Source organism: Glycine soja, chromosome 8, assembly GCF_004193775.1.
Source record: "Glycine soja cultivar W05 chromosome 8, ASM419377v2, whole genome shotgun sequence".
In the NCBI taxonomy this organism is placed as follows: domain Eukaryota; kingdom Viridiplantae; phylum Streptophyta; class Magnoliopsida; order Fabales; family Fabaceae; genus Glycine; species Glycine soja.
The window spans coordinates 40,071,752-40,090,487 of NC_041009.1; the positions used below are offsets into that span (position 1 = coordinate 40,071,752).

At 30.5% G+C, this 18,736-nt stretch overlaps 1 protein-coding gene across 1 annotated transcript; it reads right to left on the minus strand.

Annotated features, from left to right (window-relative positions):
* Positions 1 to 1,950: 1,950 nt before the first annotated feature.
* On the minus strand, positions 1,951 to 5,622 carry LOC114423155 (NADPH-dependent alkenal/one oxidoreductase, chloroplastic-like). Its single transcript, XM_028389785.1, has 4 exons — positions 5,111 to 5,622; positions 3,867 to 4,190; positions 2,892 to 3,051; positions 1,951 to 2,419 (listed from the first exon to the last, which is right to left on the minus strand). Exons 1-4 carry the CDS (start codon positions 5,552 to 5,554, stop codon positions 2,154 to 2,156), a joined length of 1,194 nt encoding a protein of 397 aa, XP_028245586.1. The 5' UTR covers positions 5,555 to 5,622; the 3' UTR covers positions 1,951 to 2,153.
* Positions 5,623 to 18,736: the final 13,114 nt, after the last annotated feature.

The window sequence follows — 18,736 nt, forward strand, 5'->3', positions numbered from 1 at the left end:
ACTAGAAAATCTGTTACAGGATTTTGCTTTTTCCTTGGAAATTCTCTCATCTCATGGAAGTCTAAGAAGCAAGTTGTTGTCTCTAGATCATCAGCCGAATCTGAATATCGAGCTATGGCTAATACATGCTTGGAGTTGACTTGGCTACGGTTCATATTACAAGATTTAAAAGTCCCACAAGATGCTCCAACACCATTATTCTGTGACAACCAGACAGCTCTACACATTGCGGCGAACCCTGTATTTCATGAGCGTACAAAACATATTGAAATTGATTGTCATATAGTACGGGAAAAACTACAAGCTGGGATGATCAATCCTTCTTATGTGCCAACAAAATTCCAGCTAGCAGATGTGTTTACAAAAGCTTTGGGAAAAGATCAATTTGTGACATTGCGCAACAAGTTGGGACTTCACGATATTCACTCACCAACTTGAGGGGGAGTATTAGGAAATATCTTCTACATGATTGCAAATATGCTGTGTATATATTTACTTTCCTATGTTACCTTGATTCTATATTTATTTACCTTATAATGCATAGAATAAATCAGATGCCACTGATTATGGATCACGTCTGTCATGCCTTAGAATTGGTATAGAACATTCTTGTACATGTATTATATATATCATGCAAAGGATCAATGAAATAACAATATACATATTCTATTTCAATTTGCCTTGCTATTATCATACCCTACATCTTTACATTGCTGTCTTAAGAGTGTTTGAAGTTTAAACGCGTTTTATAAACTTCAATTGGTTGGGCTTTGGGTTTTAGGAACATCAATTGGTTCGATCAATTTGATTGGAGATTGAGGAAGTGAAGAAAAATAGAGAGGGATGGGGAGTGTTAGTGATGGTAGTGTGGTTGGGGAGGGTTACAAAAGGGAAGATAAATTAGAGGGAAGAGAACAATTTGGTAAGGAAGGAGATGAGTCTCTTTTACCCAAAATAAAAGTTTGGAAAATTTTTATGGTTTGAGGACAAATGTGTTGGTCATTTGAAAAAATTTGTGGTGCCAAGTATGTATTCTCAAAAACAATAGTAATGCATATTAGATCTAAAATGACAAAAGGATATCATGTGTATTATTTAAAAAACACAGGAGAAGACGAGATGTCTATGGAATTTACTAAAAACAAACATTTGCATAGTTAGAAGGATTAAAAAGATGTTTAACCATTTAATAAATTACTTTAATAAGTTATAGTGTTTTCTATATAAAAAAAAAGTTATAGTGTTTGATATATTTTATTTTTTACTCGTACGTATTGCTGCAACCTCATGAAAAAATTGATAACTAACATAGTTAGTTTTAATAAAAAAAAATCACATAATGTCTTAAAAATACTATTTAAATGAATTGTTTATAATAATTAATATATTGATAAAAACTTTGTTTCTAAATATATTTTTTACATATTCAAATTACATTTTGATATTTAAACAAACATGTACAATACACTTCTAAAATTCTTTTTATTTCATTAACCTATGCTAATGACCAATGAAAGAAAAAAAACTATGTTTTTTTTTACAGAAAAAATCTATGCTAATAACCGTTTTCTTTTTTTCTTTTTTTTAACAAGAATAACAGTTTTCTTATCTTCACTGATTTAGTATCAATATTTCACCATCTACTTATGACTTTATACATTAATTAATCATCTAATGAAATAGAAATTTAGGCATGCAACAATAACAAAGTATTTCTTACAAACTCTTCTCACCAAATTGTTTGAGAATCATGTTTGCAAGACTCGACTTGACTCAAGGGAAATATTTCTTTTAATTTTTTGGTTAATATAAAGGAGAAGAGATCCTCTATGTTCTAAACTTTGTTAAACTGGCAATTTCAAAAACATAATCCTAATTGTATGGATCCTAGACTACAGCAACACTCATTAACATGTATAATCCAACTATCCAACATAACCAGCATATTGCTGTTTTCAAATTAACTGAATGAGTAGGTCAAACTTTAAGAATGTTTTGCTTTCAAACAATTGTAATGGTAAGTTTAAAGCACTAAGAATGTAAAAATGAAGTTCTTTATTTTTGTTTTTTAGCTTTAATCTAAACTCTGATTTACATAGAATATGAAGTTTACTAGACAGACACGGCAAAATTGCCTATCCCTTTTACTTGATTCAAGGGATGGGATGTATAACAACCTTTCCAGTTGCTCGGTTTGTTTCAAGGTAAGAGAAGGCTTCAGCAAGCTTATCAAAGGGGAATGGACCTTTGGGGTCAACAATTGGCTTCACCTTCCCACTTTCTAAGTAAGGGTTTAGTTTCCTCAGAACTTCTCCATTGGAAGTAACTACAAATCTGAAGCCAGGTGGTGTAACAGCACCTGTGAGTGCCACCACACTGCCGTCTTCTTTCACAGCCTTCACTGCCCTGTCACATTGCCCTGCAAATCACCAGCAAGGAATGAAACACTATCAACAACATGAGTAGTATAAATTAGTGTTGGGGGAAGTGGGATTTTGGGAAGAAAATTTTGTGATTTTCCCTTATAGAGTATATTGTTAACAGGGTGTGAGCGTTGTAAACACTCTAGTACCGTGTTCAATTGCTACAGATAAAAAAAGAGAGTATATTGTTTCATTGAATTTCAGAAAATTAAGTATGATATACATGATAACAAATTCTTTTCCATCTACCTGTGCGGACAACAGTTTCCTTATCTTAATAGGTTTTAGTATCAACATTGGATGATCACTTATGGCCATATAAATTGATTATCTGGTGAAAAAGAAATTTAGACATGCAACATTAACAAAGTATTTCTCACAAACGCTTCTCACCAAATTGTTTGAGAATCTTGTATGGAAAGCCGAAACCAAAAGAAAAAGATTGATAACAGGGAAATAGAGTTTTACCAATGGCATCATAAACTACATCAAATTTTTCTGGCAAATCTTCAAAGTTCTCTTTTGTGTAGTCAATGGCCAAATCAGCTCCCAAGCTTTTCAGTAGGTCCAAATTTCTAGTGCTTGAAGTGGCAGCAACTCTTGAAGCTCCATAAACTTGCTTAGCTAGCTATTGGTCATTGAAGATATGGATAAAATATAACTTGTCAGTTGTCAAGTGTATGAACTTTTATTATACCATTTTAAAGTTTTAATATTTTTTCACATGCTAGCAATGTTAATACATTTCCTCTGTTGATGCCTAGTCAAGTAAATTATGCTTTCCTTTTTCACTCAAGTGTAACATAATGTATTAAGATAAATCTAAAAGAAGAAAAAAATGGTATTAGTTTATGAAAAAGGTTTGAAGTACTCTAGAGCAACTGCAACTGGGAGAGATGGTAAACAAACTTACAATCCCTGCATCTCTGTCGTAAAACTGCAGACAAACCTTTTAATAATTCAACCACACAGTTTTCCAAATAAATTTTGAGCTGAGTAGAAGATTACTTTTGTTGGGAAATGTCAAATGCCTATGCAGTGTATAAGTACAATTGCAAGTCAAAATGGCTAATTTGTTAGCAAGCATTTCCATTTACAAAGTCAAAAGTGCTAATTTGTTAGCAAGCATTTCCATTTACAAATAATAAACTCTTAAAACTTTTTACTTACTGAGCAGTAATGACTAGCAGTAAGATCAGTGATACCAAATGAGATGTAAAGTGATGTATCACCAAGAAATGCTATGAGCTAGTTGAAGCCTTTAGTCAGTAGATGAATTGATTTAGTCACTGATTCATTGTTTAAGAGGCCAAATCTTTGTGAGATTTGATAAGTGATAACTATAAATTATTTGATATATATCATACAAAGAGAGGAAAAACTTTAAAAACTGTTATTGATGTATTTATTTTAAGTGTGAGAACTAATTTAGAAAGTAAGTACCTGAATCACTAGGCTTCCAACTCCTCCAGAACCATTTAGAACAAGAATAGATTTACCAGGAGAAAATCCAGTCCTCTCCAAACCCTCATAAGCAGTCTCAATTGCTAGAGGAAGAGAAGCAGCTTGAGCAAAGTCCAAATTCTTCGGTTTTGGTGCCAACAATTTCTCCTCAACAGCTGTGTACTCAGCCAAAGATCCGAACTGCTTAGGACCTTCAAGTGCTTTCTCATTTACATCTCCATACACTTCATCACCCACTTTAAAGTCCTTCACTTGACTACCAACTTTCACCACCACACCCGCAACATCATAGCCCGGAACAGTCTATGGACAAAGGCAACCAAATTTGATTTCATTACTTAGTAACTCCTACAAAATTATGAAATAAGCTGAAGCTTTTCTTTCCTTTCCACACAATTACTGTAAGCTTTCCTCCGTTGCTAAATAACATCTTCATTTATGGCCTTGTTTGGCTCAATAAGTACTTATGAGAGAATAAAATAACAAAGTAAATGAATTAAGTTTCTCCTACAAGTTAAAATCAACTTATGCGCTTCAATATTTATAGAAGCTCTTTCATTTAATTTCTATTAAAGTTGATTTTAACTTAGGGAAGAAACTCATTTCATTTTATCTTCTTAATTTCTTCATTTACAGGCTATAAATACTTACTGAGAAAAGCCTATAATAAACTTCAATTTTTCCACTTTTCATGTACTAGACGAAACAATTGGATTAAGATGCCAGCTCTTAATTGCAATGTATGAATAAAATAACCATGCTGCTAATTTTACACAGCTAATTAATCAGAAATTATAATAGATATGACTTTTAAAATAATATAGTAAAATTTAACAAACTTACATTACAATTCGTAATTATCGAATGAGAATTACACAATGTACTATTTTCTCCTAATCAATTACCCTTTTTCCTTATGAACATAGGAATGTAAGTTTACCCCATGATTTTATTTGATGTCTCTTATTTCCCCACTAGACCATGAATTCCACTTCAATTTTCACACTAAGGTGAGTTGGATGGTTAAGGAAGAAGGAAAGGAGAGATTAGTTGGATGGTTAAGGAAGAAGGAAAGGGGAGAAAGGTCACAGATTCGGTCCCCCATTGTTAACAAAAAACAACTTTCTAACGACTAATATTTGCCGATAAAAAATAAAATACACTCAGACACAAAAAAAAGAGAAAATGAAAAATGAACAAAGTTGAAAGAAAGTGGGAATCACCGGAAGAGGAGAATCAGTGGCTTTAAACTTTCCCTGCCTCCTCTTGGCATCAACAGGGTTAAGAGCAGCAGCAACAACTTTGATTAACACCTGATCCTCCTTCACATCAGGCACAGCAACATTGGAGTCCAGCTTCAGAACATCCACACCCCCATATTCTCCATACACCCATGCCTTCATCTCAGAAGGCACCGGTGTCACCTTCACAGCCTCAGAAGAAGCAGGTGCTGTGGCCTGAGACTTCACCAACACTACTCTGGTGGGGGCAGGCCTTGCTGAGAAGAAGGGGAGCTTGTGAGGTGGTACAATAGGGGTTCTGTTTTTTTCCCGGAAAGTGAGAGAAAATTTGCGGGAAAGTGGAGAGGTGGAAGAAGAGACGGAGGCAAGGGAAGTGATGTGTGAAGCTGTGGAGGAGAGTGAAGCACAGAGAGACATGTTTTGCATATCACTTGTTGAGACACTTATCTCTGCTTCAACTTCAACCACCCTTTTGTGGTTCGGTTATAACGTTAGTGTTTTGTAGTTGTTTGGTACATATCATAAACAGGATACGGCAGCAACATTAACTTCATGTCCACACCGCCCAAGTAAAATATATTATATAGAGAAAATAAATAAATATTCTCTCAAATTTCAACATATTACACACCTATCTCCTTTGTATTTGACCTAAGTAAACATCCATTATTTTGGAATTTCAATTATACTAATATTCCTTCTCCATTAATTATGTTAATTTCATTTATCTAGAGTCACATGTTAATCACATAGTTCTTTAAGATAATTTTTATGACAAAAATACTTATATCTTTTCTTCACCAATAATTTAAATTATATATTTTAGAGATTTTTCATGTCTTTGTTGGTTTTTGTTTGATTCTTGTTGCCCAAATCGATTTCTTTATAGTCTTGTTTGATTTTTTCATCCGTTCGTAAGTTATTGATCGTGGATTGTTGGTTTCATTTGCATTTGTACTTAAGGTTTCACAATTTGACACAAATCACAGTTTGTCTTAATTAGTAGACGCCGAACACCACCATGGAGAAATCAACGAAGAAATCTATTTTTAACCCAAGCATACGCATACGGTGGTAATCGAAACCCTAGAAAAGATGATAACCATTGAATCCAAGAGAGAACTCAAACCCTAGCATAACACATTTTGAGGAAAACTAACAAGTAATTAACAAAGTTTACTTACTTCACAAAAGTTGGACAAAACCTAGCCCGGACAAGTTACCGACACCGACGAAACGCAGAAGCAGACGAGGGAGGGCACCACAGAGGTTTGCTACGAAGGAGGTTGCTAGCTAGGGCGTGCTCACAACAGATAGGAAGGGCAAAGAGTTAAAAGGTAATGGCGCGGTTTCTAAAATTTTATTTTAATTTGCAAAACTGCAACAAGGACGGTGATTTCTTAAAAAATGTTGTTGTATTCATTGGCATGCTGTCAAATACGAAGACATTTTTCACTACTCAAACGTAGTCATTTGAACCGCTCAAATACGACATCGGACAGCACCAAAAACATTGTCGTTAATGTCAGGGTATTTACAAAAATGTCACCGCTACAAATTTAACAACGTTGGCATAGCACCGATGTTATATTGATGTCGTGGAAATGCTTTTTTATAGTAGTGTTTTTAATTTCGATATTTCACAAACAGACTAACAACATCAGTTAACGAATTCGGTCAAGATGCAAAAGAAATACATTTTAAGAGGTAATATGTGTGTAATATGTCCAAACTTGAGGAGGTATTTATGTAATTTGTTCTATTATATATAGAGAGAATGGGTCCAATTATTTCAATAATAACTCTTTTAAAATTATTTTTCATTTTTACTATTTATTTTGTTAAGATTTAATCTTAAATGGGTAACTCAAAATGAGAATGAGAAGTAATTCTAAAAAAAATTATTCTTCTTCCAGTAAATATATCCCTTCTTTTATATATATATGAAAATGAAAAATATAAAATATAAATAAAAAATGATTTTTTTATAGTTTTAATATTTTATACATTTTTAATTTATATGAAATAATGATACGTTAAGTAACTGTTATATTCTCTATTCACAATAAAAAAATATGTAATTTTAATAATTAAAAATAATAAAACTAAATACAGAAATTTAAAAATTGAAACTTCACTTAAATTAAATTAAAACGATTTTTTGGTAGAAAATTAAATTATAATGATTAAAATTGTACGAAATTAAACCTTGAATAGATACAGAAACTCGGGTAGATGCAGTACGTGATTAATGATATTATGTGTGTAAAAGCGACGCCGTGTAAGTGGGTTTGTGCCTTCGTGAACTTGAGTTGTTTGTACAAGCCTTTTGTGTCCTCTTTCATGAAGTTCCTGGACGCTCTAGAAGGAAAGAGAAATTGGGAAGACTCTTAGAAAGCTCTATTTGAATATCTCCAAGAAAAAAAAAGAAGGATGAATATACGTTACCTTTTTATCTCTTTTTTATTCTGGTTGTTATTTTTGTAAACAAGAAAAGTACGCATTTATTAGAAAAAAATGTCTGAATTTAATTTTTTTTTTAAAGTAGTAAAAGTTTAAATTGATGAAAGATATTCCCTTTGCAATATCACAGAATACCATCGACTCCGGTAAAATTTTATAGTAAAATTTGCATATTGATTATTAACAAGGAAAATCTGACTCAGACGCAAGTAATGACTAATATCAGTGAATTGTTTTTATCAAATATACTTACCCTTGTAGACAAATGCCTGAAGTTTTGCTCAGAATATCAAAATTTTATTTTTCTTAGAATATTAAAAGTTATCGAAGATGCATAATTTTTTTTAAGCATGTGGCACGATAAACCTTTTTTTCTTTCTAAATGTTATGTTGTTAGGAAGGATCTATTATGTTAAGATTGTGAGAAATTATTTGAGTTTAATTTCGATTGAACTTATTTTTAGAGAGAAACGGGTTTTGGATGTAATTAAGCTCCAAACCAACAATTTAATTCAAAAGAACTGATGTTTATATATGAAGATGCTTATTTTTATCTATCAATTCACCACAACATATAGTAAGTATAGTTTGATGTGATCTATAATGTGATACAATGAATATTGGACATCACTTAGTAAGTGCACTTACATGGTGTAATAACTAACTTATAAATGGAACTAGGATCAGGGTGAAATAACTTTTTCATTAAAAAAATGATTTTAATGTACATAACTCTTGATGAATAGACATGAATGAACTATTGTGCCCCTATATGAAAGGATAGTTTATGTTTTTAGAATTTTAGGGAATTCTTATAAAATACCAATAAACACTAGAAACATATTACATTAGATTATTCATAAGAGTTTTAGGAATACCTGGATCCATAATGATGAATTAAATAAACGCAGCGAAATCTGGAGAATAATCACGAACAATTAGTTTAATGACCTTTCTCAACCAAATCACCTTATTCCTTATGAGACTGTCATTTTCTCTTCAGATGGGGAGAGGAGAAATTGTTTCTTGATGTGGTGGATTGGAGACCATAATCATGCCTCAAGTTTTAAATCTATTAGGGTTCTCATTATCCCTTAATGGACCAAACTGGTTTTCGCTCATTAAGTCCATATAATTTTTTTTATTAATAGTCTAATAGGCTGACCAAATTAGATCACTTATATTGAGCCCATAAAAAATGTAAATAACTAATATAAATGTTATAATATAATATGTAGCCCACATTAAAGAATGCATATACCTAACATTGGGATTTTCTTCGCTTACACCTATAGGGATTATTAGTGATTACTTTAATTGATACCCTAAAAAGATATAAATTGCATTCTTTAATGTATTTCCCTGAAGCGACTTTGGTAGAGAAGAATCAAACTTCTTACCATATTTGTACAAGTTTAGTTTCATCATTCTACAGCTTTGTTCATGGTAGGTTTATTTGTCTAACATTATATGTTGTAGAACAATTCCACAATTATTGAAGAAAACGCATGGGAGACTCCAAACGTTGCACCTTATGTCATAAGTACCATAGTATTTCCAACGGTAAGATTTGACAATCATAATTTTCTTTCCTATAGTTGAAGTTCAACTTCAGCTTTGAAAGACTAAATGTCTAAAGACTAAAACTTCTCATAATTTAGATAAAGAGGAATAATCTATGAATATAATAAAATACTTTTTCTCATTCCATGAATCCATAAGGAATAGAACACTAATATATGTATGTATTAGTTCTAAGACATCCTTTGTTCTTTCAACACCTGAATTTCATTTTGTTTGTTTATTTTTTCTTTATATACTCAATGCAGACTATAAGGTCCAACCAATATAAAGGATCCAAAATTTCCTATAACACAAGCATCCAAATTCTCTATTAAGAGATATGACTTAAACGCTTATGTTATAAAGTGATAAAATTCTCATTTAATTTAGTTTTGTACCACCCAAAATTATTTGCAATGGGAACACTCAATATCCATAAAAGAACTCATAACTTGTAACATTTGAATCCCAAAAGAGACCAACTTTATTATTTCTAATTGAACAAGAATAACTGAATTTGTCCAAATTAGAATTAAAATTTAGTTTAATAAACAACTCAATATATGTCTCAACCAAATTCAAATAAAATTGAGTCTTTTACAACAATATAAAAGTTCTTATAACTTCAACTTCAACTTCATGTCATCGCCCACATAGATAAATCTTTCATTATCACTTGGTGGATGAGTTCATAGGTAGCATCTTATGTGAGTAGTAGAACCAAAATCTACCCACTAGCGTGCTTCGGTACAAAACTAAATTAACTTTAAAACAAACAAATATGACAAGTTTATCATTCTTCACACACTAAATAGTGTAATTGGAACTTTTTTTATGCCTCATCCTACAAAAGCAACAATGAAATTCCTTATCTTGTTCTCTTGTTTCTACTCTAGAAAAAAATAAAAATAAAAATTAATGCAATATCCTCAACTCTCAATGGACTCTTTTCAAACTCTAAATTTTATACATGTAGCTTTGGGATTCAAATAATATGAGTAATTTTAATTTAAATAGTAGTAGTAGTAGTTGTAGCAACAACAACACTTAAAGAAGAGAACAATAAACATACAATGCACAAATAATCTTTATAGTAAATTTTAAGACTCAAACAGCATACCTAGCGCACCATTAATCCTCAATCTTTGGATTGAAAAATACTAGCTACAAGTGGTACTCCCAACGCATTGATCAAATATTTGTGATAAGTTTTGTCAAACAAAGGTTGTTTTTGGACACTCCATTGCTCACATGAAAAACTTATATGATGATTACTCTGGTCAAATAATGATTGTCTTTGGAAATTTCATTATTTACACGAAAGATCACACTATTTATAATCACCAGATGTTTACTATCACAAACATATAATTATTCTGCCAAATTGTGTCTTCCTTTGGATCGAACATAATTCTCATGAATAATTTTATGTGACATCTATGTAAATTCAATCAAATCAACTTATTATACAACAGAGGTTGCTTTGACAACATGTTGTTTCAATCAATTTAATAAAAAAATAAAAGACAATTTAATATAATAAATTATAGGTCTTAAATTACACAACTTTCACATATAATTAAGTTAGGTAAAAATATATATATATAACAGAACGCGCAAATATTTTGCAGAACAAACCCATCACAAGATACCTGACACAACATTCATTCATAGTCTTTGGATAGAGAAATTAATTTGTAATTGGTACTATCAATGTAATAATCAAATATTGATAATAAATTCTGTCAAATAATAACATTTCTTTGGACTGACTATTATTTGCATGAAAACACCTTATAATTGTCACATATTTATCATTACAGATACAATATTATTTGGCCAAATTGCATCTTCCTTTTGGCCGAACACAATTCCTATAAATAATTTCATACAAAAATCTTTGTAATTTTTATTAAATCAATTTTCACAATAGGATTGCTTTGGTAATATATCGTATCAATCAATTTAATTAAAAAATACTAGATATGCAAATAAACGAGTGCTAAATTAACTACAGAGCAAACAAGAGCAAAAATTTTACCTTTCTTTACAAGAGCATGTACCTTGGACACTTTTTCTTCACGTGTCCAGATTTCTTGTAGTAGTAATTAAATTCTTCATCTTTCTTTTATTTCTTTTGATGAGAAGACCCTTCCACATCATCCTTAGTTTTCTTTCTTTTCTTATTCTGAGATGTCAAACTTAAATGAGCACTTTCAGATTGAATTGCTCAAAGTGTGCAGGAAGTAAGATCAAAACTAAATGTACAAGTCTTCACCAAGCTCTAGCTTAAGTGTTTTTAGTTTTGATGCCAAGATAGACATTTCCATTATGTACTCCCTTATATTACTTTTGCCCCTTTTTTTTACAGTATTCATATAAACTAAATTTAGGATAAAACAAAATCCTCTAAAACATTATTAAATGAGGTAATGTGGAGCAGCACCTAGACCAATAATCACACACAACATTTCCATTATGTACTCCCTTATATTACTTTTGCCCCTTTTTTTTTACAGTATTGATATAAACTAAATTTAGGATAAAACAAAATCCTCTAAAACATGTCACGAACAATTAGTTTAATGACCTTCCTCACCAAAATCACCTTATTCCTTATGGGACTATCATTCTTTCTTTACGTGGGGAGAGGAAAAATTGTTTCTACACACTCTCTAATACCACTTGTTGAAATTTCAGGGGATCCTTATAAAATACCAATAACCACCGGAAACACATTAAAAAGTTTTAAGAATACTTGAATCCATAATGATTGATCAAACAAACGCAACGAAATCTGAAGAATAGTCACGAACAATTAGTTTAATGACCTTCCTCACCAAAATCACCTTATTCCTTATGGGACTATCATTCTTTCTTTACGTGGGGAGAGGAAAAATTGTTTCTTGATTTGGTGTATTGGAACTATAACCATGCCTCAAGTTTTAAACCTTTCATTAACAAAGTCATGTTTATGACAGTTTATGATGTATAATAATATCTGAACAATGCATCTTTCAAAGATTGTGAGATCTTATTTTCTATTTGACTTATGTCTTTTTATATTGTTTTATTGTAGATTTTCCTTATTTTATTTTAAAGAATGTGGATTTGTCTTTCTTTCAACTTATATGAGTAAATTTATTTAGAAACACTTGTACAAGAAAAAAATAAAATAAACTTCTTTATAAGTTTAAATTAATTTATAAAGGTTTTCACATCTTTTAAAAAATTTATGATAGAATTTTTACAAATTAACTTATATGTATAAGTTAATTTTAACTTATAGAGAAACATATTTTATTTTATTGTTTTTAGAAGTGTTTCTAAATAAGTTTATACAAATAGATGCTTAAGTTTATAACAATTTGTGATGTATGTATAACGAAAGGGCAGAACATGCATGTTATAACAGCTTGAGTTTCACCCTCTTGTTTGATTCTAAATCTATTTCATTGTTCCCAAACAACTTGATCATGGAAGCAAAGAAGCTACTGCACCTCTTGCACTTTTTTGGCAGCTTCAGGTAGCTGCCTCGGCCTCCTTAGCAATGTCTTTCTTTCTCCTCCATTAGTTTGGTCAATTCCTCTTCTCTCCCTTCATTCCTCAACTCCCACTTATCAAACTCTTGGGACTACTCATCAAAATCAACCCCATTGTGTCATCCAACAACGTATCAACAATCTAAAACTTGAAAATTGGATGCATTGATTTTAAGTTTTAATCTTTGTCCCCCAGAGTAACAAATCCGTAATGCATATTACAATGTAGATTTCTGAAAATGTAAATCCAAAACTATTTTGTTTATATTCCAGATTAAGTAATTGGGAAACATATGTTTTCTAGATTACTTAATTCAGAATGTTAATGCATAACTTTTGGATTAACGAATCCGTAACAATAAACATTGGTGAATCTTTTTGGATTGAGTGATCTGAAGTTAAAAAAATTAATTTTGGATTCATGAATTCGAAAAGGTTCACCAATGATTATGTGTTACAAATTTGGCATTCTGGAAAATAGACAACAACATCTGATCTGCAAATTTGCTTTCTTCCTACTTCATACAAAACAAAGGGAGAGTAACCGGAAGGAGAAAAAAGAGAGCAATTATCAGGTGCTGGAAGTAAACATGCTTTAAGGACCTATGGGTCTTCCTTTTGGGCTGGTGCGAGAAGAAAATCAAGTAGGTACACTAATGAGCCATGAGCAACTATATAAGTAAATTTAACACCACACTTTAACCCAAAATCTTAAAGTTCAAGTTTATGGGTCTTCTCCTCACTTATATGGTGTTCAATTTTTCCACTTTTATTCGATGTGAGACTTCACCTTACACTTGTATTTCAACAATCTCCCCCTCAAGTGTGAGTCTCTTTCACATGGTAGTCTCCCCTCGAGCGAAAGTCATTATCATCCACGAATATAGCCATTAGAGCCCACATGCTCTAGCTACTTGCGATACTTGCACTGCTACTCCATCTGCAGGACACGCTGCCTAAACCCACTGCCAGGAAGACTTTCGATACAAGGGATCCCCAAGGTCAAGATCCACATTGCCTTTCTCCTTCTCCCTCCACTTGTCTCTGATGGGGGAAATAGGCCAACACAATAACAAACTCTATAACAAAGTAATAGGCAGCGGAAATAAATTCATCAATGTAAGGGTAAAACAGAGACACAATTTGTTTAACGTGAAAAACCCCTCAATGCAAGGGTAAAAATCATGGGTCGTCCGAACCAAAGAAATAACTTCACTATAGTCAATGAAGATACAAAAGAACCTCCAACAAGTACACTAAAACGTGCTACAAACAGTCAAAACAAATCCCCAATTGGTACAATAGAGATAAGAAGATAAAACTCCAAAATATAGAACAGATAATGTGAAACACTTATCTCTCTCTCCAGATATCTTTTTCATGATCCAACCAGAAAATTTGAAGTATCACGGGCATAGAACCTGTTGTCCAAAAATCAACCCAATCCAACGGTGAACGAATCCGTAGTTATAATCTGAAAAATGTTCTCTAGTGAGTATGCAAAAATCATAATGATTTTCTCTCTCATTGTTTCTCTCTCAATGATTTGTAACTATTTTTTCCTCATTTGATTTGTAACTATTTTTTCCTCTCAAATGAGTCTCTCTCACTGTATCTCACTCTCTAAGCTGACTCCTATGCACTTAAATAAGTGAGACATAGGTCTTCTCATTTGGATCTTTACTCCACATAAGAATCAAGCCCAAAAAATCCAACACTTTAACTGTTGGATGTCAATCGATGATTCACTTGGAAATGTAAGGACTTTGAGATACCTTGGGATGCCTCAACGTTCCATTTCGTTATTGGTAACCAATTTTCCTAGTGTAACATTTATGGAGCATTCGAGGTTTGTTGAGGCTCTAGAGAAAGTGAAGGTAACTGGGTTTGATCCTTTGAAATCAAATTTTGTATTGGCACTTCAAGTGCTTGCAAAGATGAATGAGGCAATGTGGGAATCCAAATTATTGGTTTTTGAGAAGTGAGGATGGTCCAGAGATATCTGTCTTTTAGTTTTCAAAAAGCATCCCCAATTTATTATGTTGTCAGAAGTGAAGATTATGAAAATATTGAACTTCTTGATGAAAGACATAGGTTTGCCCGTAGAGAACATTGCTGGATGCCGTGAGGTTCTTAAATGCAACCTGGAGAAGACAGTTATGCCTAGATTTGCAGTTGTTGAAATTTTGGATTCAAGAACTCGAATTAAAAATCTTACATTGAGTCCGGTTCCTCTCATATTAATGAATTATTGTTAAATAAAAGAACTTTTAAATTCTCTTATGACTTATCACTTATTAATATAAGTCATGTTTAAATAAAACACAGAAAAGGTGTTTTTGCAAATTCCAATATACAAAATAAAAAAGGAAAACATTACTTTGAATAAAAATATATTTAAGGTCTACAAATGAAATTCAAACATGCACGTAAATATTCACAAACTGTATGTAAAGTTGAAGGTAACAAAAAATTATGCATAAACACAAATTTCTTATTTCCAAACTAACAACTTCTTTTCCAATTTGAGAACTCATTTCAATTATCTTTCTATCTTTTGCAATTTGGAATAAGAAGAAAGAGAAAAAAATTCAAATAATGGCGTTAAGAACATTTTAATCATTATTTTCACTATTAAAAATTATTACAAATCTAGTTATTTATTTTTTAATTATTAGTGTACATACCCAGCAAGAAATGTTAAAATACACTCTCTCACTCTTTTAAACATTTTTTCTTATAATTAAAATTCATTAAAAATGAAAAAATATTATATATTTCATATCAGATTTAATATTCTCTCCCCTAATATTGTGATCTTTAATAATTTTTTTGATATCATAGGGAGGTGTAATCTTCCTTCCAATGGATCGTGTCATTTTGGGATAAATTAATATCTAGTTGTCACTTTGTACTCAAGTCAGGAATCGAATCTCAAATCTTAATTAACAGACCTAAATATCGAATCACTTATGTCAACAACTAATGATATTTTTAATCAATCTTAATCAATTAGAAAAAATATATTTTGTGTCTATAAGTTCTCAACAAACCACCCTTTATTTTAAATACCTCACTAGCATCTTGGGTTTTATGATATTGATATAGTTTGTAGTGAAATCTTGGGTTTTAAATACCTAGACCCCATTGTTTTCATAAACAAAGGTTGTTCTTTTATAAATAATTCATTCTTTATGTTGCGAGGACATATAAGATCAATATGCTTCAAGTTCAAAATAGGTGAGATTTGTGATTATCAGAACTGAAGTTTTAGAAGTATTTTTGTATGAGGATATATGTTATAGTTATTATGGATCTTAGCTCTGTACTGATGACTTGATATGTTAATATTTTTGCTATGATCTCCCTTACCTGGAATTGACACCCACCTTATCTTAATTGCACATTTGGTACCTGAGTATGAGACTGTAGTTGAGTCAAACAATGTCAAATGGAATAGATATCGTCAAATTCTAAGGGACTCTAGTGAAATACAATTGTTTTCATTTGTGCAATATTATCTTGTTTTCCTATATATGTAATGATGTTGAATTTGGAGTGAGATTTATCTTGTGTAGTCAAAGAATAATAATGAGGCTCTAGCTTCAAAAGAACAAAATAATAATAATAATATTGTTTCATCTTTATACGGTGTAGTTCATCTTTATATGTGTGAGTTCATAGGAGAGGATCTGAGATTTTATTCTCACAAAATACACTCTTGTGGAGGCACGGTAAACTTTAAGTGTGACTAATCCAGGATCGAAGACTGTGTTATAGACTTTGTTACAATTAGTTGGGATCCTCGGGATCCTTCCTACTGCTGATTTGGAGTAATGCAATGTTTTTTTGCCAAAAAAAAATCTCCACGAGTTTATTGAAACTGAGCATAAATTGTTTCCTAGGTTGCACAATATTTTGATGAAAATATTACTTGTTTTGTTGTGTTTGGGAAAACTGCAAAAATTAGGTTATTTTATTTACCAATTTATCTATCTATAATATATAAATACTAAGTTTTTTAATACCATGATGTTTTATCAGTCAAATTAGTGATTTGGAAGAAGGAAAACTTCTCAATATTACGTTGTCACATTAGCATAATTAGTAATTTGGAGGAAGAAAAACATTTTATGTTTTGTTTTATTATATTAATTTCAAGTAGCACTGAACAATATCCATTGATAAATTTTAATAAAATCAATAACTTTTCACATTAATAATAATTTACATTATTTGTAATATTTAATTTTACATATTGAATTAATATGAAGAAAAATTATTAAATAAAATAAATGTAAAAGTTTACGCTGGTTTAATATTATTATCTATGCACAAATTTATTTATTTTTATAATTAGTTACTTTAAAATATATTTCTGAAAAACAATAAATTAAACTCATGACTTTAAAGGTATTAAATAATATAATATAATATGAAAATATAAAAATATAAAAATTAGATATATATATATATATATATATATATATATATATATATATTTAAAAATAAAAATTATTAATAGTTATATTCAATATTAATTATTTAAGTTAGAACTAATTAGATAAATGTAAATTAATGATAAAAGACTAATAGTTAATATAAATATAAGAATTTTTACATTGTAAATTTTATTTTATAAACTAATTTAAAAAAAACTATAAATGTAATAGTTAAATAATAAATATTATTGGCTTCACTTTTATATAAAATAGCTATATATAAAAATATATGTTACAAAATTTATCGTATGATAAAGTTAACAATACTTTTCAATTTTAAAGTATGTTTTTTAAAATAAATTTTTGTTCAATGATAAAAAAAAATTATAATTTAGATGATTTTAATACCACATTGAAGTTACACAATGAATACCAATAAGATTTAATGGTTACATGTATTAAAATACTATTGAATCATATTAAACAAGATTATCAGGAAATCGTTATATATATATATATATATATATATATATATAGAGAGAGAGAGAGAGAGAGAGAGAGAGAGAGAGAGAGAGGAAGTAAGAATTCAATATAAAGGGCACATCTTTGCATGCTTACAAATCCCGGAATTTTGAAAACAAAAGAGAAATAGAAGAGTAAGATAAATTAAAACATTAGAAGAAACAGAAGCGGCGGCGGCAGAGCCGCACAGGATTTGTGAGGAGGGAGAAGAGAAATAAAAGAAATTTTGAATTTATTCGAATTGAAATTGAAAGAAGAGCTTACAAAAGATTTCCTAATGGAGAGCACCTCTCTCTAAAGACTTGAAAAATGACTATTTGAGAAGGTGTCTCACAATGAATTAAGAGTGTGTTTGGATGGAGGAATTTAAAATTCTGAGTAATTTTAAATTTTAAGAATTTCAAATACTTCAATTGAAATTCTTTTATTTTCAAAATTTGTGTTTGGATAAAAAAAAGTTAAAATTATGAGGGTGAAAAAAAATAAATCAAAAAAAAAGAAAAGATATGATTGGTGTGCTAGTTATACGTGTTTCTCTACGCTCAGACCCGATCGATGTTTCACAATCTCATACGGTATTCCTTGAAGAAGAATGTAAAAAGAGAATTTCAATTTCTCACCTTTTAGAAGGAAATTGAAATTCCAGAATTTTAGTTGTTTAAAATTCTATTTTAAAATTCCAAAATTTTAAATTCTTCACAAAAAAACATCCAAACAATGAATTCTAAATTATAGAAATTCAAATTATCTGATAAATTACTTTCCTCAATTAAAATTCTCTATCCAAACATACTCTAAGGACTCCTTAAATAGTGGATGGAAATACTATTTACTATAGTACTGGTTGTGTTACGGGAACTATTACAAACAATAGTTACATTTGATTAGTCCTGTGACCGATTTGGAAGAATTATATGAATGCGTTTTAAGATTGAATTTTATGTAAAATAAATAAATAAATAAATCAAACCTCTACGTTAATTTATTTGTGGAATATAATTTTTAATTAAATTCATTCATAGTAATTTAAATATATTAACACTAATTATATAATTTTTATACTATTTTAAATATTA

Coding starts and splice junctions, on each gene's coding strand:
- LOC114423155 (XM_028389785.1), bottom strand. CDS start 5,554: ATGCAAAACATGTCTCTCTGTGCTTCACTCTCCTCCACAGCTTCACAC. Junction 4,191..5,110: donor CCACTGATTCTCCTCTTCCG/GTGATTCCCACT, acceptor CTTTGTCCATAG/ACTGTTCCGGGCTATGATGT. Junction 2,420..2,891: donor TGTAGTTTATGATGCCATTG/GTAAAACTCTAT, acceptor GGTGATTTGCAG/GGCAATGTGACAGGGCAGTG.